The sequence below is a fragment of the Dryobates pubescens genome, chromosome 21 (assembly GCF_014839835.1).
Source record: "Dryobates pubescens isolate bDryPub1 chromosome 21, bDryPub1.pri, whole genome shotgun sequence".
Classification (NCBI taxonomy): domain Eukaryota; kingdom Metazoa; phylum Chordata; class Aves; order Piciformes; family Picidae; genus Dryobates; species Dryobates pubescens.
This window is the reverse complement of record NC_071632.1, coordinates 20,147,585-20,175,295: the sequence shown is the minus strand read 5'-3', so window position 1 is coordinate 20,175,295 and position 27,711 is coordinate 20,147,585. Positions and strand designations below refer to the sequence as shown.

At 52.1% G+C, this 27,711-nt stretch overlaps 1 protein-coding gene across 1 annotated transcript; it reads right to left on the bottom strand.

Annotated features, from left to right (window-relative positions):
* Positions 1 to 7,698: 7,698 nt before the first annotated feature.
* TMIE (transmembrane inner ear) lies at positions 7,699 to 27,431 on the bottom strand. The gene is made up of 4 exons (XM_009907778.2): positions 27,328 to 27,431; positions 19,761 to 19,878; positions 11,361 to 11,510; positions 7,699 to 8,260 (listed from the first exon to the last, which is right to left on the bottom strand). Exons 1-4 carry the CDS (start codon positions 27,424 to 27,426, stop codon positions 7,923 to 7,925), a joined length of 705 nt encoding a protein of 234 aa, XP_009906080.2. The 5' UTR covers positions 27,427 to 27,431; the 3' UTR covers positions 7,699 to 7,922.
* Between the last annotated feature and the right edge of the window lie 280 nt (positions 27,432 to 27,711).

The following is a 27,711-nucleotide window of genomic DNA, read 5'->3' as shown; positions in this document are numbered from 1 at the left end:
TCTTAATGAAGTGAAGGACTTAGTTGTGGGGAGCAATGAGGTCTCCCCTGCCCTTCCACTCTCTTAATGAAGTCAAGGACTTAATTGTGGGAAGCAATGAGGTCTCCCCTGCCCTTCCACTCTCTTAGTGAAGTCAAGGACTTAATTGTGGGGAGCAATGAGGTCTCCCCTGCCCTTCCACTCTCTTAGTGAAGTCAAGGACTTAATTGTGGGGAGCAATGAGGTCTCCCCTGTCCTTCCACTCTCTTAATGAAGTGAAGGACTTAGTTGTGGGGAGCAATGAGGTCTCCCCTGTCCTTCCACTCTCAGTGAAGTCAAGGACTTAAGAGGATTCCAACAGTTCCCCAGCTCTGGTTGGTTTTAATTTTCCTTTAATTTGTATTTTAGTGAAGATCAACATTTTCTGTAGAGAAAATCCAGAAACCCAGAGCTTGCTGACAGAGTGCTCAGCTGCTTGCTCCAAGTCCTTCAAGGCCTTTTGGAGGTCTGAACCTTTGGACTCTTGGCTGTCTGTAACAAGATCCATCAGATTTTTCTCCTGTACACAGCTTTGAGAAGGGGGATGGTTGCAGTTAGGGGAGTGATTCTCTAGGAACACAAGCCCCCTTTCCCCAAAGATCTGTTTCATTTGTGCCTTTGAGTCAGAGTGGATTCTTTAGCAAGCAAAACTAATATTTTACTCCTGGTGGGTTTGCAGAGCCAAAGCCCTTAATGGAAAAATCATCTCCAGTCAGTTCCAGCTCATGCATCATCAACAAAATGCTTGGCCACATTCCAACAGCAGAACTTTTGGGGAGGACTTGAGAGGCACAGGCAAAAGGTTTTCATCCAAGACTCAATTTGTGTCCCTGGTAATTAAGGGAGGGGAAGGGGGAGGGGGAGGAGGGTGTGGGGGGAGCACATCTTTCATTTTGCCAATTAAATGGATGCAATCTGGAAGCCATTGAGCAAAACCAGAAAGGGGGGGGGGGGGGGGGGGGGGGGGGGGGGGGGGAGAGACTTTCAAACTCCACCATTTTTATCGAGCTGATTTTCTGATGAGTGGTTGAGGCTTTCATGTCAAAGAGTTTGTATTCTGTTCTCTTTCCCCCCTCCCCTCTCCTCTGGCCTGTGAAAGGGCTGCTGCATCTGGGGTGAAGGATGTGGAACTGTGTCCAGAGATCAATGATATGCATGGCTATTTTAATTGCACGAAGGTTGCAGAGTTGTGACATTAAAGAACACAGCTGGGCCACTGGAAGTTTAAAGGTTGGCTGTGAAACCCTGGTGTTCCACTGAAATGAAAAGGCAATGCTTGTTTGCTTGCAAAAGGCTCCAGCCCATAGTGCTCTTCAAAGGCTGGAGCTAAAAGTCATCTCCCATAGCAATACTGTGTGGTGTTTACAGTTTATGAAGCACTCACAGGTTCTGGGTTCCTTGAGGTTGCTTTCCTCTCAGGGCCAGGCAGAGCCAGAGAGGAACACAGCAAGGTCTGCAAGTCCATTGTTCTGCCCTGGCAGGGGGGTTGGACTCAGTGATCTTCAGAGGTCCCTTCCAACCCCTAACATCCTGGGATCCTGTGATCCATTAAGTCCCCTGTTGAGCCCTTTCCAGCCTAGGGAGAGTCCAGTGTTCTCTAAAGAGGTGGCCAAGGCTGTTGCAGAAGCAAGTTCTCAACAGCAAGGTTCTTTGCCTTCCCATGCCATCCAGAAGCAGGGACTCGAAAGTGGTGGAAGTGGTTAGGGCTTTAGAGAGATCTGTAGATGCAAACCCTCACCAGGAAGGCTCTTTGGCCCTCCTGCCATCCAGAAGCAGGAACTGCAACCCTGGCAGCTTGATGATGAAGGTTTGCTTCAGTTTCCCCTTTTCATGGCATCACCCTTTAGCAATGGAGGTTTTATCCTCGGGTTTAAGAGCTCAGCTCATGCTTCCTGGCTCTTCCTCAAAGCTAAGCCAGCTCTTAGTTACAGAACTCCTGTTCTTGTGCCTCAGTTCACCCAGCACCAGGAACCCTTAGAAGGCACCAGGCACTCTATCAATGGCTTTCTCTCTCCCTCTCAAAACTGAATTAAGCACAAGGGTCAGCTTCTCTTGGCGTGTTTGGGCCTCCTGCTGCCAAGAGCTGTGGAGGCTGAGTGCAGGAGCAGGCTGATGGTCCTGTGCTGGTTCCTGTGCTTGAAATCCCTGGGATATTTGGCCAGTGGCTTCAACAGTCTCACCTTTACCAACAGGATTCCAGAGGGGTCCATCATATTGATTCAAATCCAGGAGAGAATTAAGGTTATTCCCTCCCCCCAGAAGCTGAAATTCTCCTTAAAATGAAGGATTTACCTCTTCCAGGGGCTTTATCTCACACTCTACACCACTCCTTTCTCCAGATCAAAGGTTGTTAGCAGCCTGCTGTGTCTCTTGCCCCTAGGTTCAAGTTGTCACTGTTGTTCCTCAAATCTAATTCAGTTTCACCCAGCTCCTTCATTCAGTAAATAAACAGCTCAGCCCTCAGAGCATTCTTTACATCAAATATTTACTGACTGACATCTAAGGGCACTGCAGGGAGCCAACCCTTATTGCATGGTGTTCTCTTGACAAGGATTCTATTGGCCACAATTGCCAGGTCAGTTGGTAAATATTATCGACAGAGAGTGCCCTGGGAGGGTAAAGAAACAAACAATCACTTGCTAAAGCAGTTGATACTAGGGAGAAGTGAGTGACCCACACCTGACTCCAACCTCCTTTCAGGGAGCTCTAGAGAGCAATGAGGTCTGCCCTCAGCTTCCTCTCCTCCAGTCTACAGAACTCCACTTCCCTCAGCTCCTCATAAGAACTGTTCTCTGGACCCTTCACCAGCTTTTCATTGTAGCTTTACATTTGTCTTTGGCTGTCAAGGTTATGCAAAAGACTCTCCCTGAAGCTGTCTCTGCTGCCAGCAGGGAGGTTGGATTAGATGACCTTTAAAGGTCCCTTGCAACTCAAACCACTCTGTGATGCTGTGATTCGCCCTGGCTCTTGTGTATTAAACTTCAGGATCCCAGCACAGTGAGGATCAGAAGGGACCTCTGGGGATCATCCAGTCTAACCCTCCCTGCTGCAGCAGGGCACCCACAGCAGCTTGCCCAGGAGCACGATGCCCAGGAGGGTTTGGAATCTCTCTAGAGAAGGAAACTCCACAACCTCTCTGGGCAGCCTGTTCTTAAAGTCTTAAAACGAGGGAGATCTCACAGGATGCCAGGGGTTGGAAGGGACCCAAAGAAACCATCGAGTCCAAGCCCCCTGCCAGAGCAGGACCATACAATCCAGCTCAGGTCACACAGGAACCCATCCAGAAGGGCCTTGAAAGTCTCCAGAGAAGGAGACTCCACAACCTCTCTGGACAGCCTGTTCCAGAGCTCTGTGACCCTCCCAGTGACGAAGTTCCTCCTTGTGTTGAGCTGGGACCTCCTGTGCTGCAGCTTAACGCTTCCTTACTTTCATCCTTTGGAGTCTGCTCTGCTACCTGCCCTCAAAGTCTGTTTCTAGAATGGAATCCACTTTCACTTGTCCTGCCTGCAGTGGGCCAGGAAAGGACAATATTTCTTTCATCTACTCAGTGATCTTTGTGGTTTTGGAAAACTATTTCCAGGCTTTTCCTTGGCTCTCTCTGCTCTTCAGCCTCTGGTTTCATTTTCCTTTGCAGACCTTTGCTTCTCTGATGCTTCTCCTCACCTCTGCCACTGTGACCTTCACCGCTGTCTCCACGTGGAGTGCAGGATGCATCCACCTTCCCAAAATATTCATTGTGGTTTTCCCTGTCTTTCAGAATCCATTAAACCCTCACCCATAACTGTCCATATTTTCCACTTTTTTTTGGTAGAATCTCAGAGTCATTAAGGTTGGGAAAGACCTCTAAGGCCACTGAGTCTGTCAGTGCAACACCACCATGGCCATTAAACCATGTCCTGAAGTGCTATGCCCTACAAGCTTTTGGAACAGCTCCAAGGATGGTGACTCCCCCACCTGCCTGGGCAGCCTGTTCCCATCCTTGCTGTAAAGAATTTCCCCCCTAGTCTCCCCTACTCCAGTCTAAAGCCATTTCCCCTCACCCTGTCACTGTCCCAGCAGAGCAGCTTCTCTGTGTTCTCTTTCTGCAGATCTTCCCTGTGCACCACACCTTTGCATGGTGGAAACCCAGCAGAGGAGCCACCTTCCATCTCCCTCAGTAAGCCAATCAGACTCTGAAAGTCCACATAAGGCCTTTCAATACAAGAGCAGCTCCAGAAAGGCCTTAGATGGACAATTCCCTTCCTTTCCTTGTTTTTCATATGCAAAGCTGGTGCATGAGAATCCTGTGGCACTCAAGGAAGTTCATGAGTCACTCTGTCCAACAGCTAGAGGACACAGAACCACAGAATGGTTAGGGTTGGAAGGGATCTCAAGGATCATCCAGCTCCAAACCCCCTGCCATGGGCAGGGACACCTCACGCTGGATCAGGTTGCTCAGCCCCACGTCCAGCCTGGCCTTCAAAACCTCCAGGGATGGCCATGAGGTCTCCCAGCCTCCTAATAGGTTTCTTTCCCATCAGACACGAAATGAAGAGAGAAAATGCAAAGGGGAAATGTGTGCTAAGCCTTTCATTAACACCCAGACAGGACAAGTGATCTTCAGTGACCGCGGCCCCAGCTCGCTGCCATCCCCAGCATCAGCACATTCCAGCCGGGATGGGACCTGGGTCCTACACAGCAGTTCTGTCCCTCTCCCAGCTCAGCCACTCATTGAACAGAAAGCCACAGAAAGTCCATGATTGGCCTTTATTTCTGTACACATGGGGCATTGATCCTGGGGTCTGGTTTATGGGCTGGAGGGGGTGGGAATGGGCTGGGGACAGGGTGAGGGGGAACGTGAGTGTGTTTCATTTACAAAGCCAAGCCCTGTTCTGATGAAAATCAAAGTTCTTGTTTCTTTCCCCTCTGTATTAGACTCCCTGTCCTCTTACAGGAAATCTTAATAAAGTCTCCAGGGATGTTTAAAATGAATTTTTTTTTTTAATTTTATTTTTATTTTTTAATAATAAAAAAGAAAAATCCATAATCCCCCCCTGGAAGTGTTGGCATCAGCAAGCTACACCACTGTGTGATAGCATGGAGCCAGGGAATGTTTGAGAGCCTGTAAAATAAGCTCATTAAATTGGTATTCTGAAAGCATTGCCTATGGAGAGAGCCCCCCATGAGCTATTTCCTATCTTGTGAGCAAAGCAAAAGATGTGACTGAGCTCCAGAGCCAAGCTTGTTGGAGGCTGGGAGGGAAGGAGAGCAGAGCTGCCTCGTGAAGGAAGGACAAACAGGAAGGGACAGAGCCTGGCTGCAAAGCACAGAGCTGGCTTTCTGTTTCACATGAGCCAGCAGTGTGCTCAAGAGGCCAAGATGGCCAACAGCATCCTGGTGTGCATCAGCAGGAGCAGGGAAGTGATGGTGCCCCTGGACCGGGCACTGGTGAGAGCACACCTCGAATCCTGGGGTCAGTTTGGGGCCCTCGCTCCAAGAAGGACATGGAGGTGTTGGAGCAGGTCCAGAGCAAGGCAACAAAGCTGGGGGAGGGTCTGGAGAACAGGGCTGGGGAGGAGATATTTTCAAACTGACCCAGGGAAAGAAGGTGAAATTAATTGCAGAATGGAAGGGACCTCTGGAGCTCACCCAGTCCAAACCCCCTGCTCCAGCAGGGCACCCACAGCAGCTTGCCCAGGAGCACAGTGCCCAGGGGGCTTTGGAATCTCTCCAGGGAAGAAGACTCCACAACCTCTCTGGGCAGCCTGGCACAGGGCTCCAGCACCCTCAGAGCAAAGAATTTTCTCTTGAAGCTCAAGTGAACTCTCCTGTTTGTACCCACTGCCCCTTAGAAGCACAGGCTGTCCCAAAGCCACCCAAATCCAGTGTCCTTCCATCATTAGACTAGCCAAAGGTCTCTGCAGCCCAACCTATGGTCCTAGGTGATAGCCTAGATGGTGAAGTATGTAGTGAAAGTCTTCTGGAGGGCTTTCCTGGCCCTAAGCTAAGAGGAGACATCCTTTTCCCTGGAATCACAACCTCAAAAGAGCTGTGAGGAGCATCCCAATGAAAGGAATCAATAAGGTTGGAAAAGACCTCAGAGATCATCAAGTCCAACCTGTCACCCAAAACCTCACGACTACTAAACCATGGCACCAAGTGCCACATCCAATCCCCTCTTCAGGTAGTTGTAGACAGCAATAAGGTGAACCAGGAATGAAATTAAAAGGCTTCCTCTTTCCACCCCCTCCTGTTGACCTGCTCATCCAGACTTCAGATCCTCACCTCCACCCCTTGGCATCAGTTTTATCCACCAGTGACTCTTTCCTCAAGTGATGTCCTGGCAGCACCAAGCTCCTGTCATCTGAACTCTCCCCTCTCTTATAGCCAGTGGCAGAACAACACTGGAAGATGACATGATGGCTCAGGTAGATAAATCAGTGCTGTGGAGGTCTTCTTTAGGTGGCAAAAAAAGGAGATATTACCAGGCTTGCTTTAACGACACAAATAAGGCAAAACACATCCAGCACACACTGCTTTTAAAGCTGTCTCCACATATTAGAGAGGAGAAGAACGAGGTCCCCTCTAGTGGAAAGCTGTGGAACAAGTAAAGCAGAGCATCCTCCAAGTCCTCAGTCCTAGCAGCTCTGTCTGTTCTCTCCACACCACCCTTGTCGTGCACGTCTGGGGCTCATTTTCATTACTACCTGGATGTCTGAGCCTTGGGACCTAAACGTTGCTTCTGGGTGCTGGGATTTGTTGTCTCGTCGATGTTCCCAGAGAAATCAGGCTGTCTCCAGGCTGAGTGATACTGCAAAGCTTCGGCATCTGCTGGTTGTCTTTTCCCCAGTGCAATTTCACCATCTGGTGGTGTAAAGAGCAGCTCACAGGCTGCCCTTGGCCAGTGTGCTCCTGTCCAGCAGCCATAGTTTACATCCTCTGAGATCTGGCTTCCAGATTCCACCTGAGCTCTGTTCTTCAAGCCAAGGGGAAACACTCTGGTTTTGGACCATGGCTGTAAATTAACTTCTCTCCATCAGGCATCAGGACACATTTTGCTAGGCAGCAGATTTCCCTGAGAGTCTGCAAGCCCCAGGAATAGATTTCCTCCATCCCACCCATTTAGTTGCCACCCTCACCAGGCAGAAATGAGTGGATAAAGCCCTCAGATGACCCAGGGCTGTGCAAGGGGAAGTCTAGGCTTGATCCTAGAAAGAAGTTCTTCACAGAAAGAAGAAGAAATATCAAAATGTATTAGGGCTCAGGGGTGAAATAGCCATTTCTGCTGCCCAAGTGCCCTTTGGAGTGGGCTGCCCAGGGAGGTGGTGGGCTCAGCATCCCTGGAGGTGTTTAAGAAGAGACTGGATGAGGCACTTAGTGCCTTGGTTTAGTTGATTAGTTAGGCTTGGGTGACTGCTTGGACTTGATGGTCTTGGAGGTCTCTTCCAACCTGGTTGACTCTGTGATGATCCTGTGAGCTGAGTGCCAGTAAATACTGATCAGGCTTCTTAAGGTCCTCCTAATGGGAGGTCCTGGCCTCCCATTAGTTTAGACATTCATCCATATGCATTTCCATGCTCACCCAAAGCCCTGGCTCTCACTCCAAGTTCTGTGCTCACCCAAAGTCCTTGTTCCCACTCCAGGTTCTATGCTGATCCAAGGTCCTTGCTCTCACCCCAGGCTGCACTTGGGTTGCAGTTGTTGCTGTCATGCAGCTCTGCACAGTGTTAGCTGTGGCCAGGTCTTTCTCTGGTGGCCAAACAGCAGTGACTTGGTCTTCAGAAGGTAACAAATGCACACATCCAGTGGCACTCAGCAGCCTGAGAAGATGGAGGCAGCATCTCCTGTCTGCTCCCAGTGCTCTTCCCACAGGGATTTGACATTGTCCCTCCCCAAAAGACTTCCAGCACTGTCTCTTAGCAAGGTCACTTCTTCTTTGCTGGGGCTTTGGCATTCCCGCCAGCCTTGCCATTGCTTTTGCTGCCTCCTCCTGACTTTGATGCTTCACCTTCTTTTTCACCTTTCTTCCCAGCACCTTGCTTCTTGTCATCTTTTTCTCCCTTCTCCTCCTTTTCTCCTTTTTCTCCCTTTTCCCCTTCCTTCTTTTTGGCCCCATCCTTCCCTTCTTTCTTGGATTCTTCTTTCTGGTCTTTTTCACCATCCTTCTTTTTGGAATCCTTGGCTCCATCTTTCTTACCCTGAGCCTTGTCCACTTTTCCAGACACAGTGGGAACCTCTTCCTTTTTTTCTTCTGCAGACTGAGCTGTATGCAAGGGTGGGAAAAGAGGAAAGAGAAAAGCAGTTAGCTTGTGTTGACATAAGCCAGGAAGAGGGCAAAGCTCCTGCTCCCTGCTGGCAAACCTTGGGCAAGGGGAAAATCCCTCTGCTGGGGCTTGGCCCATGCAGATGTTTTGCTCACTGCCCAGTGGCTTTTCCTGTCTGTTTTGAGAAGGTAGACAAAGGAGATAAAGCAGAACTGAGTTAATTTCAGGAGCTGAGTTGGGCATCTGTCAGAGGAAATGTCTCCTGTGGGTAGGAACTGCTCCATGAACACAGCCCCCAAGCATTTCCCAGCGATGCTCACACAATGTGCAGCTGAGTCCTTCCACAAGAAGGAACAGAAACATCTCTCCTGCAACTCACTGCAACCTTGCCTTGGGATCACATTGAATCATAGAATCAATAAGGTTGGAAAAGGCCTCAGAGATCATCCACTCCAACCTGTCACCCCACACCTCCTGACTAACTCAGCCATGGCTCCAAGTGACTCATCCAATCCCCTCTTGAACACCTCCAGAGACAGGGACTCCACCACCTCCCTGGCCAGCACATCCCAGTGGCCAATCTCTCTTGCTGGGAAGAACTTTCTCCTCACCTCCAGCCTAACCTTCCCCTGGCACAGCTTGAGACTGTGTCCTCTTGTTCTGGTGCTGGGTGCCTGGGAGAAGAGACCAACCCCCACCTGGCTACAACCTCCCTTCAGGGAGTTGTAGAGAGCAAGAAGGTCTCCCCTGAGCCTCCTCTTCTCCAGACTAAGCAACCCCAGCTCCCTCAGCCTCTCCTCACAGGGCTTATGAGCCCCTGTCCCACATTGCCCAGAGAGATGGTAGGTGCTCCATCCCTGCAACTACTCAAGGGCAGGTTTTCTGGGGCTCTGAGCAAGCAGGAGCTTCAGGGAACACAATCAGAAGTTCTCAGACACCAGCATCCACTCAGCCACATGTCACCCACCAGCCTCCCCCCCTGCACCACCCCAGGACCATTGTTCTGGGATTCTCAGGGGTCAAGGGGTGGTCACCTTACTCAAATTGTCAAGGGGTGATCACCTTACTCAACTTACACATTAAGCTGGGTAAGAGTTGAAGCAGTCTGTCTGGGGCAGCTGACTTCCCAGCAGCTGCATTTTTTGGTGGCAATTTACTCGTGAGCTCATGCTGCAACAATCTGCTGTGGTCTGATCAAACCCACAGCAGAAATGGGTTTTGGATGGAGTCTGTTGGTGGGGCCTAAAGGCTGCTTCCAGGAGGTCAAAATGTTCTGGGGGGAAACAGCCATTTCTGCTGCCCAAGTGTTCTTTCTGCATATCCTTATCCTGAACGTGTTGGCTTTCCAGCCTGGCAGGAAGAGGATGCAGCCATAAATGAGTGGCTTTGGCTTTCTGCTCTCCACAGCCATGATCCTTCACACCCTCTGGGATCTACTGATAGGTGACCTCTATGGAGTCCAAATCTGGTCCTCTGGGAAGGAAATCAAAGGCTGCAGGGTGAACCCTTTCATGTGTGATTGCTCATATGTGTAAGAGATTAACTAGAATAGAATTAAATAGATTAAACAGAATAGAATAGCACCTCCTCCCTGGAGGTGCTTAAGGCCAGGCTGGATGAGGCTTTGAGCAGCCAAATCTAGGTGAGAGGTGTCCCTGCCCATGGCAGGGGGGCTGTAACCAGATGATCTTCAAGGTCCCTTCTAACCCAAACCATTCCAGGAATCTATGAAACTGTATGGACAAGGACTCAGTCATGCCAGCTGGGCTCAGCTCCAGAGGTTGGTCTGGCTCTCCTCAGGCACAGTGAGATGTCTGAGCACCCCTGGCATATGGAGGTCTGTGTAAGTTCCTACTGCTAAGCACTTAGTTCTGGATCTTATTGTTTTCTCTCTGCAGTGATGCTGTCTGCCTCTTTCACCAGTCTCAGGGACTGAAGCCACCTGGAGTTAAGGAGCTTCTCAGTTCTTACCAAACTGTAGAGCACAAGGCTTGCAGAGACCCAGGAAAGATGAAGGAATAAAAAACAGTTCCTAAAAAGGTATTGAGAAAAGAAGAGGTCAAATGCAGAGAGGGAAGTGAGCAGTGGGGAGTCCAAGGTGTGATGGATCTCATCAGAAAAGGGAAGCCACAGACAGACAGACAGGAAGGCAGTCCCCTAATGTCCTTGCAGAGTCATTTCATCTTCTTCTTTCACCACAGGCAGGGATTTGAGAGGTCTGGACTGGACATGTCCAGAGAGAGTTAGGAGGGTTTCAGTAGAGCCTGCAGAATGAGGAAAGATGAGTGAGGGGAGCAGAGAGCAGTGACAGAAGGACCCTTGGCCATCCAAACAGGGCACCATGAAACTCTCAATCATTGTACCCAAGGAACCACAGTGATTCACACTGAGGAAGGACCAAGCCCTTTGCATTCATGCATAGGGAATCACAGAATTTCAGGGGCTGGAAGGGACCTCCAAAGCTCATCCAGTCCAAGCCCCCTGCCAGAGCAGGAGCACCTAGAGCAGGGCACACAGGAACACATCCAGCTGGGTTTTGAGTATCTCCACAACCCCCCGGGCAGCCTGCTCCAGGGCTCTGTCAGGGAAAAAATTCTTCCTCATGTTCACATGGCACTTCCTCTGCCTCAGCTTCCACCACTGCCCCTTGTGCTGGCATTGGGCAGCACCCAGCAGAGCCTGGCTCCAGCCTCTGGGCACTCACCCTGCACAGCTTTATAACCATTGATGAGGTCACCTCTCAGTCTCCTCTTCTCTAAGCCAAAGAGCCCTCAGCTCCCTCAGTCTCTCCTGGTACAGAAGATGCTCCACTCCCTTCCTCATCCTCGTGGCTCTGCACCAGCCTCTCTCAAGCAGCTCCCTGTCTCTCTTGACCTGAGGGGCCCAGAACTGGACACAACACTCCAGCTGCAGCCTCACCAGTGCAGAGTAGAGGGGGAGGAGAACCTCTCTCTCCCTACTGCTCACAGCCCTTCTCACCCACCCCAGGATGCCATTGGCCTTCCTGGCCACAAGAGCAGACTGCTGGCTCGTGGTCATCCTCGCAGCCAGCAGAAGCAGGGATGGGTGTCAGGTGCAGGTGTGGGGCATGGGGAGTACCTCCAGGGATCTCAGTCAGCTCGTTGAGCGGTGGCACCGTGTCCAGCTTGTCTGCGTAGTTCTTGGCCGCCTGCCGCTGGGCGTAGCGCGCCTCGATCTCCTTCCTGGTGCGGGGGATCCGGCACTTGAAGATGCAGCACAGGGTGATAACTGCCGAGGGACAGAGGGAGCAGGAGCGCTCAGGTTAGTCAGTGGCTCCAGCTGGGCCATTTGCAGCCGGCAGGCGGCAGGGAGAAGCTGGAGGAGGCCACAAAAATGGTCAGAGAATGGAAGGCTGCGAGGCCAGGCTGAGAGAGCTGGGCTTGGGCAGCCTGGAGAAGAGAAGGCTCCAGGGGCACCTTCTGGTGGCTTTTCAGGACTTAACCAGGGCTGATCAGAAAGCTGGGCACTGGCTTTTGAGCAGGGTTGAAGGTGGGCATGAGGAACAATTTCCTCCTCCAAGTGCTTGGCAAGGTGTCCCCATGGAGTCCCTATCCCTGGAGGGGGTTTCAAAGCTGTGGGGATGTGGTGCTGAGGGCCATGGCTTAGTGGTGACCTGGCAGTGCTGGGTTAAAGATTGGACTTGATGACTTTGCAGGTCACCTTCAAATAAAACAATCACTTCTATGATTCTATGCTTCTCTGCTAGCAAACCTCATCAAGCAGCAGAAGAGGGATCCTGTGTGACAAAACCCAGTGGAGTCATTTCCAATTCTCCTCAATTTCTCAGCTCCCCTGATCTAATCCCTGGTTTGTGACACTGCAAAATTAAACCACAGCCTTTTTCTTCTTCAGTAAGAAGCTGTGGATTGCTTTGCTCTCTGGCTTCTAAAAAAGTCTGTTGTGGGTTTTGTTCCTCCCCTCCCCCCCCCCTCACCTTTTCAGCTCCCTGACAGCCCCAGCTGAATTCTTCCTTCCTCTGAAGGAGCGTTTGTATTGTACATTGAAAAGTCAGGTCTGATCCAGCACATGGTGCTCTCTTTCCACATTGAAGATTCAAGCTGACAAGCTATCAAATAGGTTCTTACCCTTCCTGCCAGGCTGACCATGTGAGATGTGATTTCTCCAGAAGCTAACAAACACTTGGTGGTCATTATGGAATGAGTGAGTTGAAGGAGTCAACTTTGTGCTGCCTGTGATGACAAAAGAAGTGTTGCAGGAGACACATTCTCCATCATAAACTAAAATCCCTGACTCAGGAAATAACAAAGAGCTCTGAGGATTGTTCCTTTCTGGATGTTTGGAGTATCCCAGAATCCCAGCAGGGAGGGCTTGGAAGGGAGACCCTCTGGAGGCTATCCAGTCCAACCCCACTGCTAAAGCAGGGCACCCACAGCAGCTTGGCCAGGAGCACAATACCCAGGGGAGGTTTGGAATCTCTCCACACCAGGAGACTCCACAACCTCCCTGGGCAGCCTGGGACAGGCCTCCAGCACCCTCACAACAAACAACTTTCTCCTCCTGTTCAGGTGGAACCTCCTGGGCTCCAGTTTGTGCCTCTTGCCCCTTGTGCTGTCCCTGGGCACCACTGAGCAGAGCCTGGCCCCAGCCTCTTGCCTCCACCCATCAGCCATTGATGAGCATTGCTAAGATCCCCTCTGGGGCTGCTCTTCTGCAGGCTCTCAGCCCCAGGGCTCTCAGCCTTTGCTGGTCACAGAGCTGCTCCAGGCCCCTCAGCAGCTTCCCAGCCTGCAGTGGACTCTCTCTGGTAGTTCCCTGTCTCTCATGCAGTGGGGAGCCCAGAACTGGACCCAGTCCTCCAGAAAAGGCCTCGGTAGAGCAGAGCAGAGGGGGAGGAGAACCTCCCTCAACCTTCTGGTCACATTCTTCTTAGTGTACCCAAAAGAAGTGGAGAATGTGGGCATGAGGTTTTGGCAGGTTTCCATCATTTATCCCAGGGCCCATGTCTGATCAAGGCTGCATTCCCAATGCTGTTGGGTTTGGAGGAGCTGAGGAGTGGCCCCCAAACCCTTTCATTTGAAGAGCAGCCAGAGAGCCAGTGGCAAACAGATCATTTCCATCATAAACAATCAGGTGCTTGCAACCCAGCAGGGGCTGTCTCTTTGCTCCCACTGGCCTGAACTAAACTATTTTCTTCCATGATTGAGGCCACTTAAGAAGTTATGCAAAAGACCATGGAAGCAGCTTGATGAGCTCAAGCTAAATATCCATGGGGCCAAGTTCTCCTGTTCATGGCCTCTTGTTTCTTTTCACTTAAGTGAATTTAGCTCATCAGCAACCACACAGTTGCTTCTAGTTTAGCTGGGGCAGTAAGTTTAAGAAACCAAAATCAAGAAGGAAATAAACAACTGGGTAAGATGTGAAAGATCTTCTCCAGGGACTGCTCAGGGCTGGGGCTGGGAAAGGAAGGGTTTAAGAAATGGAATGGAAAGCTGGGGACAGACTTTTTGGCTGGGTGTGTAAGTGACAGGACAAGAGGTGATGGTTTGACCTCAAAGAGGGAGATTCAGACTTGGAGAGAAGGAAGAAATTGTTCATACTGAGAGTGGTGAGAGCCTGGCCCAGGCTGCCCAGAGAGGTGGGAGCTGCCCCATTGCAGGTCAGGTTGTCTGGGGCTCTGAGCAACCTGCTCTGGCTGCAGCTGTCCCTGCTGGCTGCAGGGGTTTGGGCTAAGTGGACTTGAAAGGCCCTTTCCAACCAGAACCAGTCTGGGATTCTGTGGAACTGGCTGCAATACACAGTAGGTTGGTTCCCTTGGAAGCTGAAAGACAGAGTCTGCCAGTGAGCAGTCAATTAACATTTAGCCTCCTAGCTTGTGCTGTTCTGAGTTAATTAAGGAGCCAGGTTGCTGTTAATAATGTAAGCAATGCATGCAGATTTATTCCACTGCATGTTAAATGTAGCACTGCTGGGTAAATGCTCTTTGAGGAGCCTGGAAATTTGTGACTCTGACTACAGTGATGCTTGCAGGAAAGAGGTTTGGTGTTTTGACTGTTGCACATGCTCATGGCAGTGTTAATTACTGTCTAATTGTGATGCTGTAATGATCAGGGAAGGCTACCAAACTCTCTAGGACATTAGCTCTTGGGTGGCTGTTTGTAGGGCTGGTCATTGAACCCCAGAATCCCAGCAGGGTGGGGGTTGGAAGTGCCTTCTGCAGACCATCCTGTCCAACACCCCCTGCTGAAGCAGGGCACCCACAGCAGCCTGCCCAGGTGGCTTTGCAGTCTCTCCAGAGATGCAGATTCCACAGCCTGTGTGGGCAGCCTGGGACAGTGCTCTGTAAGTCTCCATCTCTGTTGCCACAGTCCACCTGTGCACTCCATGACCACATTGCCTTGAGTCTGAATGTCCTCTGAGTGGGGGGGAGGATGAAGAAGTAGGTCAGGCTCCCAGGTAGGAACACCCATGTAGCAAGGGTGGTTTGGAGTCCCACCACGGTCTAACACCCCAGTTCTTCCTCTTGAGGCTCCAGACACAGCCTGTGTGACCTGGCAGCTGACACCTTTGAGACCAGCCAGCCTCAGGCAATGCCATGTCCAAAGCTTTTGAGCTGATAGGGATCACAACAGCTAATTCTGGAGTAGCCTCGGGCATGTGAGCATGCAGAGCTGGGGGAGTTTAAGGTAACATGATAGTACAGAACAAGAGCAGCACAGGTTATTTGTTGTCCAGGAGAAGGAATATTCACCAGATAGCAACTGGAACACTTCAGCCATGGTGGTTCCTTTGTGAAAGGACAAGGGGCAATGGGCATAAACTGCAGCAAAGGAATTTCCACCCAGACCTAAGGAAGAAGTTCTTTACTGTGAGGGTTGTCGGATTGCCTCTGCAGGAATCAGCAGGGCATTGCTCCAAGAGGTGCTGCCTGCATCTTCCCTGGTGGGCTGCTGTCCACAGGCCTGGGGCTGTGTGTGAAGAAGGAAACCAGCAGACTTTGAAACCAAAGTAACACCCAGAGAGGAAAATCAACAACCTGAAGGCCTGCTTAAGAACCTTGATGGTGGTTGTGATGCCAAAGAAAAGGGTGAGTCAGTGGAGAGGACAATGAGCAAGCCTTGGGCCAGATGCTGCCCAGGGATGGATGAGGATCACCTCCTCCTCCATCACAGCCACAAAGACTGAGGGGTTTGTGCCAGAAGCATGGCAAAGGGTAATACTTTTGGGCAAGGTCCTCAGTCTGTGTGGAGGAAACAGGCTGTGCAAGATTCCAAGGCTATGACTCAATCCCAGCCTAGCAGGGTGACAGCTTTGGGCTTCAGTTCCGTGTTTACAGCCTTCCCAGGGCCACCCAAAAACACCCAAGAGCAAGACCAGGAAACCAGATACCAATGACCTGAGTGAATCAAACCCTCCTGGCAGCTAATCTCTTCTTAGTTAGTTGTCTGCTTTTGTCTCATCAAAGACTCTCCAAGAAAAGTTTAGGGGCAGCTCTTGTTTCTGCTCCTCAAGTGGTCTCCTATCTTATCAACCAGCACTCAGAGAAGCCATCCAGAGAAGCTGAGGGATGCCTGGTGCTCAGAGACAGCCCTGATAAGGATTCCAAGGCTCAGCTGGGACTCTCTTGCTCGACCTGACTCAGATAACCCAAAGGAAAGGTTTCCTTTAACCAAGGAGGACAATGACTGCGCTGCAACCTTGGAGGCAGAGGAGCAGCAGTGAGTAGCTCTGCTGGGTGTGGAATCACAGAACCATTTCTTTCCCTCCCTTTCTGCCCAGACTTGGTGGTGTTTTTTTCCCCCTGGAGAGGTTGTGTTTGCTTTAAAAATGAGCTCCAGTAGCAGCAAAAAGATTTGATGTTCCTGGTGTTTTAGGAGATGAATAGGAATTGGGTAATGGCACAAACATCCCTGAAGCCTATACCTCTGGCATGGCCTGGCTGATGCTCTGCATGTGCTGCTTCCTGTGGGCTGCTTCACTCCCCAGATTTTCTTTCTCTCATAGCACAATCCCAACACAGAGCAGAAACAGGCACTGGGATGTGCTGCCCAGGGAGGTGGTGGAGTTGCCAACCCTGGCTGTGTTTCAAGGTGCTTTGGATGTGGTGCTGGGGGCTATGGTTTGGGGGTGACCCTTGCAGAGCAGGGTTCTGGGTTGGACTTGGTGATCCTCAGGCTCTGTTCCAACCTGAATGTTTCTGTGATTCTGGAGCTGAGATGGGGCTGGTGGAGAGAGGCCTTCACAGGATGCTGGTTTCCAGCTGCTGCAGGAGAGACAGAAAAGCCTTCTGCTAAAAGGTGTGCACACGTTTAGTATCCTCTGGCCTCTGCTGGATAAAGCTCAGAGTTGCTCCCTTTGGTTTGTAGCTTGCCCAGAAAAGCTTCATGGCTCTGAGCAGCCTGAGCCACTGTGAGGTGTCCCTGCCCGTGGCAGGGGGGTTGGAATTGAATGATCCTTGAGGGTCCTTCCGACCCTGACGATTCTATGATAAGTCAGAAGATCTCCTCAGATAGCCTCCCCAGCTTGGTCTGGAGAAGAGAAAGCTCCCAGGAGACCTAATTGTGGCCCTCCAGTGTCTGAAGGGGGCTCCAAGAAAGCTGGGGAGGGACTTCTGAGGGCGTCAGGGAGTGATAGGACTGGGGGGGATGGAGCAAAACTAGAAATGGGGAGATTGAGATCGGATGTGAGGAAGGAGTTCGTCCCCTTTTGTTATGCCTTTCGTTATGCAATGTTGCCATCTCGTGGAAGTGGTGAAGAGCAGGCGTTGGAAACCACACCTCCATCGTATTGAGAGGAAAAATGCATCGTCTCTGTGAGGAGCAAAGGCTGAGAGCCCCGGGGCTGTTGAGCCTGGGGAAGAGCAGCCCCAGAGGGGAGCTGAGCAAGGCACATCAATGGCGAATGGCTGCGGGCAGGAGGCTGGGGCCAGACTGCTCAGTGGTGCCCAGGGGCAGGACAAACTGGACCCCAGGAGGTTCCATCTGAACAGGAGGAGAAATTTCTTTGTTGTGAGGGTGCTGGAGCCCTGTCCCAGGCTGCCCAGAGAGGTTGTGGAGTCTCCTTCTTGTAGAGAGATTCCAAACCCCCTCTGGACATTGTGCTCCTGGGCAAGCTGCTGTGGGTGCCCTGCTTTAGCAGAGGGGCTGGACTGGGTGATCTCCAAAGGTCCCTTCCAACCCCTACCATGTTGGGATTCTGTGACACCTGTGTCTGCAGGCTCAGTCACTCAGGAGGAGCAGGTTTGTGGGGTGGAAGAGCACGGAGGATCCTGAATTCAGGTGGGGAACTCCAGTCGGGTCCTGGGGTTGCCCTTAGCAATTATCCTACACATCTAGGACCTTCTATTTCCATCTCATCTGAAAGGAATCCAGTTCAAACGTTACCCATTCACCCAGACCGAACCACTTAGTGTCCTGAACTTCTCACTTCCTCTCCCCATCCTCCTTTACTCCTCCTGAATTCACATGACAAAGCAGGCACACCCTTGATAACAAGGTGAGATAATGAGCCAGGGGCATCATGTGCAGGCCCTGAGGAGCCCTGGGAAGGATGCCCTTCTGTTTTCTGGTGCAGAGGGTTAGTGCTGTGAGAGGTTTGTGCTGTCTTCTTGCTCCGACTGGGAAGCTGCTCCTGGAACCAAGAGAAAGAAGCCTCACTGAAGCTGTTCTCCAGCTCTTGTCCCATCAGAAGAGTAGAACACTGCCTGCTTGTCTGGACTGACAGCAAGGAAGCTTCCAAGAGCTCACTCACACAAAAACCTGTCTGCTCCTGAGGCTCCAAGCGTTGCTTGTAAAGCTGGGGAACCATCAATGCTTTGGAGACCACAAAGGAAAGGAGGAGGAGGATGTTGCCGGAGCGAGATACGAGGAACTGGTGAGCGCTGACTGCCTGCTGGGGTGATTCTGATGTCATTGTGTTTGAAACTGCCCTGTTCTGATCTGGGGTCACAGGCATGGTGCAGAGTTCAGATCTTCACTTTGTGCTTATTGGTTTTTGTAAAGCTGACTGCTTGCATAGAACCAAAGAACTGTTTGGGGTGGGAGAGACCTCTGAGGTGCCCAGGAAGGTGGTGGAGTCCCCACGCCTGGAGGTGTTCAAGAGGGGATTGGAGGTGGCACTTGGTGCCATGGTTTAGTCACGGGGGCTGTGGTGAGAGGTTGGACTCGATGATCTCTGAGGTCTCTTCCAGCCTTGGTGATTCTGTGATTCTATGAGATTGAGTCCAACATTCAGCCTCAGAGCACTCTGGCCATCAAACCATGTCCCACAGTGCCATAGCCACACATTTCCTGAACACCCCTAGGGATGGTCACCCCTCCACCTCCCTGGGCAACCTGTGTTTGTCAGCCTTTCCCTAAGCAACCTGGCACTGCCAAAGCCAGTTGCTAACCAAGCAATCAAACCCTTGGATCTACTGGGTGAAAGCCTCTTTACAATTGCCTTCCCCTTCCCTGAACAAAGAGGAAAAGCAGCTACAGAAACTCCTCCCCCAGCCTGTGCATTCTGAACTCTTCTTGTTGAGTCTGATGCCTCTTTCCCAGGCTGTATGGAGTCAGCAGGGTGCTCGGTGGAGTGCCTTGTGCTGGCTTGCAGAGGGTGCTGTGGCATGTGACAAACTAGCATAAGCTTTGTCGATGGAGAGCAGGCAAGGGGCAGAAGTTGCTGTCCCTCAGATTTTTGGGTGTCGCTCAGCACCTCCTGACAACTAAACCATGGCTCCAAGTGCCACATCCAATCCTTTCCTGAACACCTCCAGGGATAGGGACTCCACCACCTCCCTGGGCAGCACATCCCAATGGCCAATCTCTCTTTCTATGAAGAACTTCTTCCTCACCTCCAGCCTAAACCTCCCCTGGCACAGCTTGAGGCTGTGTCCTCTTGTTCTGGTGCTGCTTGCCTGGGAGAAGAGACCAACCCCCACCTGGCTACAACCTCCCTTCAGGGAGTTGCAGAGAGCAAGAAGGTCTCCCCTGAGCTTCCTCTTCTGCAGGCTAAGCAACCCCAGCTCCCTCAGCCTCTCCTCCCAGGGCTGTGCTCCAGACCCCTCCCCAGCTTTGTTGCCCTTCTCTGGACACCTTCCAGCAACTCAACATCCTTCTTAACGTCTTAGCTATTGCTGGGCAATAGCTAAGGAGACCCTCAGTCTCCTTAGCCACTGAACACCTCAAGCTCTGACTGTGCCTGCAAACTTGCAGCACGTGGCATGGCACCACAGGAGGTCACACAGACCTTGTATGGTGGATGGCCATGACATGCACTTGATACTCCAGCTGAACACAGTCCCAGCTCTTGCAGGGACTCTGTACTTGCTCTATAGTCTCTCTTCCAGCTAGGCCCTGTTGATCCATGTGTTTCTAGGTGACCTATCTGTGGTTCCTCCAAAGACCTCACCCTGCTGCAGCCCTCCCTCAGTGAGCAGCCCAAAATGCTTCAGCCTGTGACCTCCGTGGCCACCTGGTCTGTAGTCCTCTGGGACCAAGTCCTACTTGGATTGGTGCAAGGCAGAGAATTACAACTTACTGACTGCCAGGACAAAGATGGCAAAGATACCAACCACCTGCCAGAGCCGCAGCCCCCAGATCACCACCGTCTCCGAAGTCACAGGGTCTGGTTTCTTTTTTGGGGGTGCTGTGGTGGCCTGGGAAAGGAGGGGAAGAAAAAACAAAACATCAACAGAAGTGCGGTTTAAGGCTTGCAAAGGTCCCTAAAACAGTCAGAGAGGTGCCAGTGGCACAAGATCCCAGGATGTTAGGGGTTGGGAGGGCCCTCCGGAGGTCATCGAGTCCAACCCCCCTGCCAGAGCAGGACCCAGCACAGGAATGCATCCAGATGGGGCTGGGAAGGCTCCAGAGAAGGAGACTCCACAACCTCTCTGGGCAGCCTGCTCCAGGGCTCTGGGACCCTCACAGGGAAGAAGTTTTCCCTCACATTGAGGTGGAACCTCCTGTGCTGGAGTTTCCATCCATTGCCTCTTGTCCTATCCCAGGGTGAAGCTGTGCAGAGCCTGTCCCCTCCCTCCTGACCCCCCAGCCCTCAGCTATTGATAGACATTGATCAGATCCCTCTCAGCCTTCTCCTCTCCAGACTGAACAGCCCCAGGGCTCTCAGCCTCTCCTCACAGGGCAGTGCTTCAGATTACAGAATGGCAGGGGCTGGAAGGAACCTTTGGAGACCAACAAGTCCAAGTCCATCTTGTTCAAGTCATTAGTCCTGCATCCTATCCTAAATGTATCTGAGGACATGGTTTACTGGGCATGGTTGGCCTTGGTCATCTTAGGGAGGGGTCTTTTCCAACCTTAATAGTTCCATTATTGGGGACACCTTCATTGCCTTCTGTCTGAAAGGAGGAGCTGCTATGGATTATCAGGTCAGTTTTGATAGAAGCTGAAAACACAGAGTCCCAGAGTGGCAGTGATTGGAAGAGACTTCTGGAGATCCTTGAGTCCAACCCTCCTGCTTTAGCATAGAATCAACCAGGTTGGAAAAGACCTCAGAGATTCTCAAGTCCAACCTAATACCTAACATCTCCTGACAACTAAACCATGGCTCCAAGTGCCACATCCAATCCTCTTTTGAACACCTCCAGGGATAGTGACTCCTGGGCAGCACATTCCAGTGGCCAATTCCTCTCTCCTCACCTCCAGCCTAAACCTCCCCTGAACATGGAGCAGCTTGCACAGGATGGTGTCCAGGTGGGTTTTGACTGCCTCCAGTGATGGAGAATCCATCACCTCTCTGGGCAACCTGTTCCAGTGCTCCACAACCCTCACTGTAAAGAAGGTCCTCCTCATGTTTAGATGGAACTTCCTATGCTCAAGCTTGTGCCTGTTACCTCTTGTCCTGCCCCTGGGCAGCACTGCAAAGGGTCTGGCCCCAGTTCATTTCTAACAAACCCCTCTGCTGAGCAGGCATCTCGTTCCCTGCAGTGCTTTTTCCTTCTCCCCCATCAAAGTGCTGTTGAAACACAGCTGTAATGGACACCACTGAGCAAAGTGGAGCTGGAGCTGCTCTCCAATTACTTTCCCATTTGCTCAATACAAACCATATTTTCATCCCTTCCTAATGAAGGATGCTTCCTGCCAAGTCTGGAGTGCTTTGTCTCCCAGGGACTTGCTATTAAGACTCCATCTGTGGCGAGAAGGGTTGCTGTCTGAGCTGGTTTCTTCCAAGCTGTCTTGGCTCCTCAGCACCACCCAGCCATGCCTCATGGAAATTTGTGACATCCATCCCACTGCCATGCCACGGGCAAGGGCATCTTCCACTCTGTCAGGTTGCTCAAGGGCTCATCCAACCTGGCCTCAAACACTTCCAGGGAGGGGGCAGCCACAACTCCCCTTGGCAGCCTGTGCCAGTGTCTCACCTCCCTCACAGGGAAGATTTTCTTCCTTGCACCTAACCTAAATCTTCACTCTTTCAGTTTAAAGCCTTCACCCCTTGTCCCTCCTCATCTTTCCTGTAAGGCTGTTATGAGATCTGCCTGGAGCCTTCTCTTCTGCAGGCTGAGCAAGCCCAGCTCTCTCAGCCTGGCCTCACAGCTCCTTTGCTTTCTGGCTGCATGGATTTCCCACCCAAGGCAAGCTGGTAAGCTCAGAATTCTTGGGGCTCTGAGTTGGTGGCCAGGTCCTCCACAGGACAGATTGCAGCATTCAGGGCTGGGACCTTGGCAGTGGCAGCAGGGGCTGGATGGTCACAGTTTGGCTTGATGCACTGGTTGCATCTTCTATGGAAACTGAGGCACTTAGAAATCATGGAGTAGTCTGGGTAAGAAAAGAGCTTTAAGATCATCTCCACCTGTGACTTGTTGATGCCAAGGCTGTAGATACAATTTCTGTGTCTTACCCTTCAGGCTACACATCTGCCTCTGAATAAAATGCATCTCCCCTTCCCTGGCTGCAGTAGAATGTGTGGTACAGGTAGTTAAGCCTCAACTAATTACTCCAGGGTGCTTTATGGCTGCAAGTGGCACTGCCCTGGGGCTATCCATCCCACTGAGGAAGATTACCTTGGTCTGATGAAGGAAGGATCCTTTCTCACCAGTGGTTATTAGTGGGGCTCATGGATCTAGCTCAGATTTGGGCATCCAGTTTCTAGATGTCTTCTTCAGGGCAGGTAAATCCTGCCCTTGAAATCTAATCCTTTTGCTTGGTTTCTGGGAGTAGGGGTAGGGAAAAGAGCCAGGAATGGTTTTGTGGTGTCCTAGAGATCAAATGGCTCTCTAGCAGGAGACTGGACAGGGGCTGGGGTCCCATTGCTGCCCCACACTTTGGGTTTCCAAGGGCTCAAACCCTGCAGACCTGCTTTGGGGGGGGGTGGGGGTGGGGGGTGGATATCTGAAGTGGAAGCCAAGGACTATGTTCATGACACCCTGGCCTCTCTCCTGCTTTATTACCCACCATGGCAGGTTTCCCTGACTGTGCTGGCACCACATCTGCTGCCAGGGAAGACTGGATGGCATCATCATAGGACCATTTGGGTTGGAAAAGACCCTTTAAGATCATCAAGTCCTAACAGTTCCCAAGCCCTGCTAGGGGGCATGTCCCTGGGGGTGATGGGGATGTCCCTGTGTGTGGTGGAGCCTGAGAATGTCCCTCTCACCCCAGTGTCTCTCAGAGCTGCACTGAAGAAAGAATCTCTGCATTGTGTGCAGGCATCACCTCTGCAGCTCCTCCAAGTGCCCAGCAAGGGGTGGGAGGTGGAAACATCACCCCATAAGGAGCTGGGTCTGAAATCTGAGCTGGCACTGGACACTCAGGGCTGTAAAACATCTACTGAACTCCAAAGCATTCAATCACTGCCAGGCTAGTTGCTGGTTTAGGTCAGAACAGTTTGACACTGGACCTTTTGTTTGTGACTCATTTCAGGCAGGCAGAAACTGCTGTGGTAGTGGTGGGAAGCAGAGGCATTGTCCCCAGGGCAAAAAGAGAGAGGTGCTGGAGGCAGGAGGGGTTTTTATTTGCTTCATTAAGCAGCAGGGAAGAAACAATTGTGAAAGATGTGACATTTCAAGGGCTTCTATTTGAATGCTCCTTCTGTTGCTGCTCTCCCTGCAGCAGAAAGGAAGAACTGGCAAAGTTTATTCCTAATTGCACACCTAAGGGCCACAGAGGGTTAGGGAGGCTGAGCTTTAAGTGGAGGCTGCCCTCTGCCTTTCAAGGAACAAGGAGAAGATGGACAATGTGCCATCCATGAAGGCAAAGCTTGCCCAGTGAGTCCATCAAAGTCCTCTGCAGTGGTGAGGAAACCCTGCCAGAGCCCAGGGGTAACCCTGAGCACACAGGAACCAGAGAGTAGAATCATGGAATGCTTTGGGTTGGAAGGGACCTGCAAAGCTCATCCAGCCCAAGCCCCTGCAGCCAGCAGGGACAGCTGCAGCCAGAGCAGGCTGCTCAGAGCCCCAACCAGCCTGAGCTGCACTGGTGCCAGGCAGGGGGCAGCTCCCAGCTCTCTGGGCAGCCTGGGACAGGCTCTCCCCACCCTCAGCACAAGAAATGTCTTTCTCCATTAGTCTAAATCTCCCTCTTTTATTTCAAACCACCAGCCCTTGTCCTGTCCCAGCAGGCACTGCTCCAAACTCTGTCCCCAGCTCTCTGCTCAGCCCTTGAAGCACTGAAGGCCTCCAGAAGCTCTCCCTGCAGCCTTCTCCTCTCCATGCTGCCCAAGCCCAACTCTCTCAGCCTGGCCTCCCAGCAGAGGGCTTCCAGCCCTGCCAGCACTGCTGTGGCCTCCCCTGGCCCTGCTCCAGCAGGCCACTGTCTCTCCATTTGGCTTTGGTAGGCTGGCTTGGCATAGATTGAATTATTCAGGATAAGCACACTGTGTAATTATTGGATGCAGAAAGAACTTGCAGCTCTTCAGAGCCACCTGGTATTCATCTGCTTGTGGAAATACAGAGACTGATTGCTCCTTTAATCTCATTTTTGGATAGCTGGCAGTCAAGCTGCCATGCAGCTTGTGTTTTCAGAGCAGATTTGTTCCTTCTGGTCTGCAATAAGTAGACAAGTTCTAATGAAAGGCTGCTGTGAGTACAGCAGGACATGAAATTGCAGGGGGGGTGAATAACAATTGCTAGAATTTCCCCTTTTGTCTCTGTTTTGAGGATAGCTCCTCCCAAGTGTGCAGCTGAGAATCATAGTCACAGAATTATCAGGGCTGGAAGGGACCTCCAGGCTCAGCCAGTCCCAACCCCCTGCCATGGGCAAGGACCCCTCACACTGCAGCAGGTTGCTCACAGCCACCTCCAGCCTGGCTGCAAACACCTCCAGGCATGAGGCTTCCACCACCTCCCTGGGCAACCTGTGCCAGTCTCTCACCACCCTCATGGGGAACAACTTCTTCCTAACACCCAATCTCAGTCTCCCCATTTCTAGTTTTGTTCCACCCCTCCCAGTCCCATCACTCCCTGACACCCTCAAAAGTCCTTCCCCAGCTCTCTTCAGATACTGGAAGGCCACAATTAGGTCTTCTGGGAGCCTTCTGTTCTCCAGACTGAACAGTCCCAACTATCTCAGTCTGTCCTCACAGCAGCTCTAGCCCTCTGTTTATCCTCCTGGCCCTTCTCTGGACACCTTCCAGCCTCTCCATATCCTTCCTGGAACAGAGGCTCCAGAGCTGGCCCCAGAGCTCCAGCTGTGGTCTCAGCAGAGCTGAGCAGAGGGGCAGAATCCCCTCCCTGGCCCTGCTGGCCACACTTCTCTTGCTGCAGCCCAGGCTCTGCTTGGCTCTCTGGGCTGCAAGTGCTGCCTGCTGGCTCCTGCTGAGCTTCTCCTCCCCCAGCACCCCCAGGTCCTTTTCTTCAGGGCTGCTTTCCAGTCAGTCCCTGCCCAGCCTGTATCAGTGCCTGGGATTGCCCCAACCCAGCTGCAGGAGCTTGCCCTTGGTCTTGCTGAACGTCATGAGGTTGTCCTGGGCTCACCTCTCTGCAGCCTGTCAAAGGTCCCTCTGGATGGTCTCCCTTCCCTCCAGCCTGTCAGCTGCACCCCAGAGCTTGGTGTGATCAGCAGACTTGCTGAGGAAGGGGAGCCTCTTCCTTGGTGGGGTGGATGCTGTGCCTGCACAGCTGCCTGGGCTCAGCAGAGCGTGCTCTGGGAAATGTGCACTGTCAGAGCAAGTTCTGCCTCACTTGTCACCTTCAGAGCTGCTGAAGGGCTCGGGAGGGGGAAACAAAAAAGGTGGACAATGTCTACAGCAGGTGTGTGTGTGAGCTTGTAGAGGAGTTTTAGGTTCAGGGCTGGGTTGCTGTGGGTGTTGTGGTCAGACAGGGTAGGCTGGGAAGTGTGCAATGAGGCAGCCAGAGGGTTGGGGTAATACTTGGACCAGGGGATGAGGATATGAAGAAAGGGAAATGAAGCTGGCAAAGAGTCTAGAGCATAGGTCTTGTGAGGAGTGTCTGAGGGACCTGGGGGGGTTGAGCCTGGAGAAAAGGCTGAGGAGAGACTTCTGCCTCTCTACAATGGCCTCCAGAGGAGGTTGGAGCCAGGTGAGGGTTGGTCTCTTCTCCCAAGGAGTTAAGACAAGAGGAAACAGCCCCAAGCTGGCCAAGGGAAGGTTTAGCTTGGACATAAGGAACAACAACTTCTCCCTGAGGGTTGTCAAGGCCTGGCCCAGGCTGCCCAGGGCAGTGGTGGAGTCTTCATTGCTGGAGGGCTTCCAAAGCTGTGGAGGTGTGGTGCTGAGGGCCATGGTGTAGTGGTGTCCTGGCAGTGCTGGGGTCCTGGTTGGACTTGATGATCTTAAAGGTCTCTTCCAACCCAGACTGATTCTATTGGCTCAGCACAATTGCACAGAATGCTTCTGCTGAAATCTGCAGACGAAGGGCTGCAGGCATCAGACCTGGCTGGGTGAAAGGCCAGGTGGGGGGCAGGGCAGACATGGATGGAAGCTTTAATAGGCTGGGAAAAAGGAGTCTTGAAACTAATCCCTTCTTCTTCTGTCAAGCCATCAGAGCTGTGCCTGCACAGATCCATTCTCCAGCAGTTGAGTGTAAGTCAGAGATCTGAGCTGAGCACTCATCAACACCACAGCACCACCCAGCAGCTGCCCCTGCCAGGACTCAGAAGAAGTGGTGAAGGGGTTAAAAACGCCCCAAATTTGGCAGCCTGCCAATTCAAAGCAGCAGAGAATGGCTTGAATTAGAAGATCATCCAGGTCCAACACCCCTGCCATGGGCAGGGGCAACTCCCTCTAGCCCAGGCTGCTCAAGGCTTCATCCAGCCTGCCCTTGAACTCACTCCAGGGAAGGGACATCCACAACCTCCCTGGGCAACCTGTTCCACCCTCACTGTGAAGAATGTCCTCTAAATCTCCCCTCCTGCAGCTCAAAGCCATTCCCCATCATCCTGTGACTGCAAGCCCTTATCTAAAGTCCCTCCCCAGCTTGCTTTCCCTCTTCAGGCACTAGAAGACTGCTCTGAGGTCTCTCCCTGGAGCCTTCCTTTCTCCAGGCTGTCTTTCCAGGCAGGATTCTTGCTTCTGAAACTGGTGCTAGCAAAAGTTCCAGCCCCTGCTATAACTGAGTGCTACAAAGCTGCTTTTCCCTCCTGACTCATCCCAGCTTTGCTGTTGGGAGCTGGGGCCATGGGAGCACCTAGGCATCCTCAGGGGCAAGCTCTGAAATTGAGCTGTGGGTGAGGAACATCCCCTCAGGAGTCAAACTAGAGGAAATGGGGGGGAAGCAGAGGAAGGCAAATGCAGCCCAGGCACCTGGCTTGCCCAGGGACTGGAGCACCTGGCTCATGCTTGGTCCTTCTCTCTTTTGTCTCTGGATCCCTGGTGTGGGGCTGCTGTTGAGCACACTGCACTGGGCTAGGAACCCTTGTGCTCTGACCCTCTGCACCGAGCCAAGTTCTTCTCAGGGGCTTAAAGTAGCTCTGAAGGGCTGACTGTCTTCAGCAGCAGTTAGTGGAGTTCTAGCAGCACTTTGTAGCACTGAACCTGTAGAAATCACCAAACACCTCCCAAGGAAGCTTCTAACTCCTCGGAGCCACCTTAAATTCCCTGCTGTCTGCCCTCCCTGGATAACGTGCATGGAAAACCCACCCCCCCGGGCCCCCCCGAGCCCCCCTGATCTGTAAAGCAAGATGCTCCTTACCTCGATTAACTGTGCCACAGCAGCTCTTGAGCAGGACAAGAAGAGGGAGGAGGACCTTGCCCAGGAGAAAGGATGCTGCAGGGGTGGATCCCACGCCATCTTCTCTTCCCAGGGTATCTGAGTTCTCAGCTGCAGCCCAGAGCAGGGGGAGGTGGTGAATGACCCAGCCAGCTCTCAGCAGCCTTCAGCATTTCACCAGAAGTGGCCACATGCTGCCCTGGTCTCTCTTTCCTGCCTTGCTTTCGGACCCAGCAGCCAGAGCTGACGCTGGGGAGTCATTAATTAATTAGGGTTGGTGTCGCTTACAGAGGGCTCTGCTGCTCCTCACGCTGGGCTTGGAGAAGGGGTGGGGGAGGAAGGCAGCAGAGCAGAGCTGGGAGCTCT

Coding starts and splice junctions, on each gene's coding strand:
- TMIE (XM_009907778.2), bottom strand. CDS start 27,426: ATGGCGTGGGATCCACCCCTGCAGCATCCTTTCTCCTGGGCAAGGTCC. Junction 11,511..19,760: donor CATCTTTGTCCTGGCAGTCA/GTAAGTTGTAAT, acceptor GTCCCTCGGCAG/TTATCACCCTGTGCTGCATC. Junction 8,261..11,360: donor GCTGACTGAGATCCCTGGAG/GTACTCCCCATG, acceptor CCTTGCATACAG/CTCAGTCTGCAGAAGAAAAA.